Below are 4,588 nucleotides of genomic sequence, written 5' to 3'. Positions count from 1 at the left end.
TAGTCAGTCAAAAAGCCTTTTAAAAAAACACTGACCTATCATTTAGCTTATGTTCACGTTTTTCATCAGAAATATCAAAATATATCAAAATATAGAAAAAAAAAACAGTAAAAAAAATCCTTAAACAGTCTGGCAAAAAGCCTTCTGAAAAACACTGAACTATCCTTTAGCTAATGTTCAAGTTTTTCTTTAGAAAGATCAAAAGATCTACATTGCAAGGGAGAAGAAGAGACCTCTGGGCATTTACAATATCCCCTGCTGTTGAAAATACCCTTTCACTGGGCACCGAGGTAGCGGGTATGGTAGGTCTTTGCTAATGAAGACAGAATAGGATACCGCCCTGCATTGTCTCTCCACCACTTAAGAGGGCAAGCAGACAGAGAAACTAATGCTTCTTTGCAGTAAGAGTCAATTTCTGCCTGAATTCCACCTGTGACTTGATTACTGCTAAAAGAAGAGCCAAGGAGGTCCTCAAGGGCATGCTTCTTAAGAGGAGGCACAAAGCTCGCACTGCTGTCGTCCAGATCTGCTGGATGTGGGCTCCTGGGCAGCACATCTTGGTCCTGGTTCATAAATGATAAAAAGACATTATATTAGCATTTTGTTACATTTTATTGTATTTCTCTCAATTTTCTATATGGCACAGCGTTAACATTTTTTACCTGTTGTTGCATCTGTGATGCTTTTCTTTCAAAGACGTCCTCTCTCTCTCCACTGCCTAGATGTTGCAAGGTCCGAAAGCATGGATCAAAAGCACTGCTCTCCTGCATAAACTTTTCATCCTCTCCTTGGTATCTGTCAGTAAGATCCTTCAGAATGGCTACCTTCATCAGAGCAATGGCATTTGAGTCGTGATTATCTGTGGCCATGCTGTCTTGAATCATTTGTTTTAGTGGTGAAATGAGAGATATTGTTGGTTGCAACTCATCACAGAGAACAGTTGTGGCCTTTTTTATTGGTAAAAGAATCTTCACAAGATCCTCTGCATTTGCAATGTCAGATGCGTCCAAAGTGTCAATTTCACGTGACTTGTGTCTCAGTTCATCACTCAGTAGGGCTGCAGCAACAGCTTGTTGCTGTTCAAGGTAGCGCTCCACCATGTCCAGAGAGCTATTCCATCTTGTCACTACATCAATAATGAGTTTATGTACAGGGAGATTGAGTAGTTTTTGTTTGGTGGTCAGCACGGCTGTGGCTGTAGAACTGCGGTGAAAAAAACTAGCTACACGTCTGACTCTACCAAGGAGGCGGCTCACTGCGTTGACCTTTAAACCTGCTTGGGAGGCCAGGTTTAGTGTGTGCGCAAAGCACCGTATGTGAGGGGACAGTTCGGCTTCCTTTACTGCTACTCGCATGTTGCTTGCGTTGTCAGTAACAACAGCGATCCTTGTTCCAATCTTGTCCAGCCCCCACTCTTTGACTGCAGATTTAAGGACTTCGGCTATGTTTACGCCAGTGTGTGATTCGCTAAGCTGTCTAGTTTGTAAAACGTAACTCTGCATTTCCCATTCACTCGTCAAAACATGTGCCGTAATAGTGATGTAACTGTGAGTCGCTCTGGAAGTCCACCCATCAGTGGTAATAGCAATGCACTCAGACTGTTTAAGGTTCAACATGACACGTTCTTTTGTCTCACGGTAAAGAGCAGGGAACACAGTTTGACTAAAATGAGCCCACGACGGCATTTGATACTTCGGCTCAAGCTTGGCCACTAACCTTTTAAATCCTTTGCCATCTACTGCAGAAAAGGGACGTAAATCACACGCTATGTATTCCGCGATGTACCTCGTGATTTCTTGAGCCCTTGCGCTGTTGTGTGGCATAGTTGTTGAAAATGCCTTTTTTTTTGACCGGACAGGACTTTCTTTGTGAGAGAATCTGCAAACTTTTCGGGATGATGGGTCGTCAGATGACTTTGCATGTTGCTTGTGTTTCCTGTGTTGTATCGCAGCTTACTGTGGCAGTGCTTGCACATAGTCCATTGTCTGTCCACCACCTTCTCTCCTTTTGCGTTTTTTGACACGGCGAAACCAAAATGTTTCCAGACATCTGATTTAAAAGCTGCAGGGGCTGGCACAATCTCATCTTCGGTTTTGTTGTTTTCATCCTTACAAGTATCGCTGTCGGCCATGCTGGCTTGCTGTGAGCTTGTGTGGACAGTGTGCAGCGTGCAATCCTATTGGCTTAACAACGGTTGTTGTGACGACACAGCGCAAAGGATCATGGTCTATGTAGTTAACAATGATTTGTTCCGCGGGACTGTTTATCACGTAATCCAATCTTGGTTTTGATCCGGATCAAACCTTTAGTTTGGGTTTTTCAGAACTTTTTTGTAGGATTTGGATCACTTTGATCCAAAAAAACAGGATTATCCTGATCCCAACAGGGGGTAGGATTTCAAGGTGGATTCCAGGAGGAAAATGTAGTAAAACTTTAAAACTAGTCAAAAAATACAACATTTTTTATCATGTAATATACATACACATTTTTATCTTGCTCTTGATTAGTTTAACTGTTAAAGTAATAAATTAAATGCAGACATTAGTCTACATATTTAACCTTTTGGTAACCTACTCTAAAGTAAAAAAGAAATTTTGGTGCCATAAAACAATCCCTAAACAGCTGTAAATATCCAACAAAAATATATTTAATTCAAAACCCATATTCTTTCTATCAACATGTCCCTTTAGGGCCTCCGTAGAGCACTGGAAATCCAGATTTGGTGATCCTGAAAAGTTCCTATCCGGATCAGATTGATCCAATCCGATGTTGCTTTAAAAAATTGGCTCCAAAAGTAAGATGGATTACGTGATCACGGATCGCAAAAAACAGATTACTAAATCCGGATCAATTTTATCCGGATTAAACCTTTTGAAAAACCGGGCCCAGGAGTGCTGCAGGATTCCAGCCAGCTAAGGACATTACTCAGGGTTGCCAACTCTCACGCATCTGGCGTGACACTCACGCTTTCAGCATCAATCTCACGCTCTCAGAAATGTCACGCCAAAATCCATTTTTCTCCCCTCTCAATCCGTTACTTTCTGACCACAGCGTATTAATGACAGAGAGGAGTTTAAGGCCCACAGCTGTTACATCTCCCTACAACGTTCTCACTGCAGTATTCTCTGATCGTTGATTGGCTGAAAACCTTGCACCTGATACGTCAGTTGTGTGTGAGAAGTTCAGAGAGAGTTCGGAGTCGGAGTGTGAAAGTTTGGAAGACAATCAAGGTAAGCAAATAATAAAATGGTGAGCCTTGTCACTACAGACGTAGCCTTGCCTAATCAGTCTGTGTGCCGAGACTAAGTTACAGACTTCAACTATAGTTGCAAATGTTGTCTGACGTGCGTTATGATGTGGGCTAGCTAAATTGCTCAATAAAAATAGTCTCATGTAGGGTCCGAAATTAACACCCGCCAAGCGCCAAATGGGGGTAGATTTTCCGTTTGGCGAGCAAATCTCAAAAGGTTATCCGCCACACTGGTGGGTTAATGTTCATACCAAAATATGAAATTTTCAGCGCACACGAGCAGAGAGAGAGAGAGAGAGAGAGAGAGAGAGAGAGCGAGTGAGCCCCGGCCGCGCGCGCGCACTCAATATACAGAGCGGCCAAAGCGTCAAGCTTCCCCGTACTTTTTGACAAGCGTCTTTGACAAAGCGGCCAGAGCTTCTTTGCAGCTCAAGTCGGCGGCTGTGTGCACGTACAGTTAACGCTCTATTTGTTGAGGGCGCTGAGGAAAAAGGATATGTGAAGCTCCTGCCACTGGAAGAAGCGGTCGCCGCCCATTTGTGGCCGCGCACCCATCAAAGCCGCGCAGAACGTCTTCAGCACTCCCGGATCGTGCACACTCCGCCGCTGGACAGGCTGCTTCTGCTTTACACACCATGGCCGTTATTTTCTCGAGAAAAGGAGTTTTCTCATAGCGTTTGCAACGTAACACTCGTTCCCTTATCTCTCAGGGAACCGAGGTTACGTAAGTAACCGAGTACGTTATATACGTTTTGTTATATAACAACCGATATGACAACTTTAGCACATTTATCAGCTATACATTCATTCAGTGTTTTCCATTAATGACCCTCTGCTGCCGCCACCGTTTCATAATGAACTGAAAATTTAAAACATACTACGTTTGCCAATGAACTAAAATCGAAACTGTGATATGGCTTTGTGCCTTTATAAACCAGCAAAAGACAGTGATTAAGTATATACAGTCTGTCTGTGCTGCATGTTTTAAAGAGAAGTGAGCGCATTTGCGCACGCGATCAGCTGGTGATCAAAATAAAAGCTCAAGGATATATCTTTTAAAAAGAAATGAGTACAAAAGTATTGTAAAAAAAAATGTTTGAACCCTTTTTAATGTCCAGGTACAAGTCAATGCTGTTTCTTTGTTCAGTTTGCACACTGTACATGGGTTGAAGCTCTTAATTTTGAGTTTCCAGAGTGCACAGATTGATGCATTTAACCTTAAAATGTACAACATTTTCTTCCGGGGGGGCATTCCCCCGGACCCCCCTAGCGGAGGTACATCCAACAAAGTTTTACAAATTACAGTGTCAAATAATGTACATTTTCTGAACAAGCATA

At 42.7% G+C, this 4,588-nt stretch overlaps 1 protein-coding gene across 1 annotated transcript; it reads right to left on the bottom strand.

The window, feature by feature from the left end:
* Positions 1-275: 275 nt before the first annotated feature.
* LOC125249476 (E3 SUMO-protein ligase ZBED1-like) lies at positions 276-2,131 on the bottom strand. Its single transcript, XM_048161776.1, has 3 exons — positions 1,852-2,131; positions 663-1,738; positions 276-563 (listed from the first exon to the last, which is right to left on the bottom strand). Exons 1-3 carry the CDS (start codon positions 2,129-2,131, stop codon positions 276-278), a joined length of 1,644 nt encoding a protein of 547 aa, XP_048017733.1.
* Positions 2,132-4,588: the final 2,457 nt, after the last annotated feature.

The sequence above is a fragment of the Megalobrama amblycephala genome, linkage group LG16, assembly GCF_018812025.1.
Source record: "Megalobrama amblycephala isolate DHTTF-2021 linkage group LG16, ASM1881202v1, whole genome shotgun sequence".
NCBI lineage: Eukaryota > Metazoa > Chordata > Actinopteri > Cypriniformes > Xenocyprididae > Megalobrama > Megalobrama amblycephala.
The sequence above is the reverse complement of the archived record's forward strand: the minus strand, read 5'-3'. Positions and strand labels throughout refer to the sequence as shown.

Excerpts from the sequence above, each read along its gene's own strand:
- LOC125249476 (XM_048161776.1), bottom strand. The coding sequence starts at position 2,131 with ATGGCCGACAGCGATACTTGTAAGGATGAAAACAACAAAACCGAAGAT. Across the intron at positions 1,739-1,851 it reads CACAAAGAAAGTCCTGTCCG|TAGATGGCAAAGGATTTAAA; the intron begins GTCAAAAAAAAA and ends CCTTTTCTGCAG. Across the intron at positions 564-662 it reads CATCACAGATGCAACAACAG|GACCAAGATGTGCTGCCCAG; the intron begins GTAAAAAATGTT and ends TTTATGAACCAG.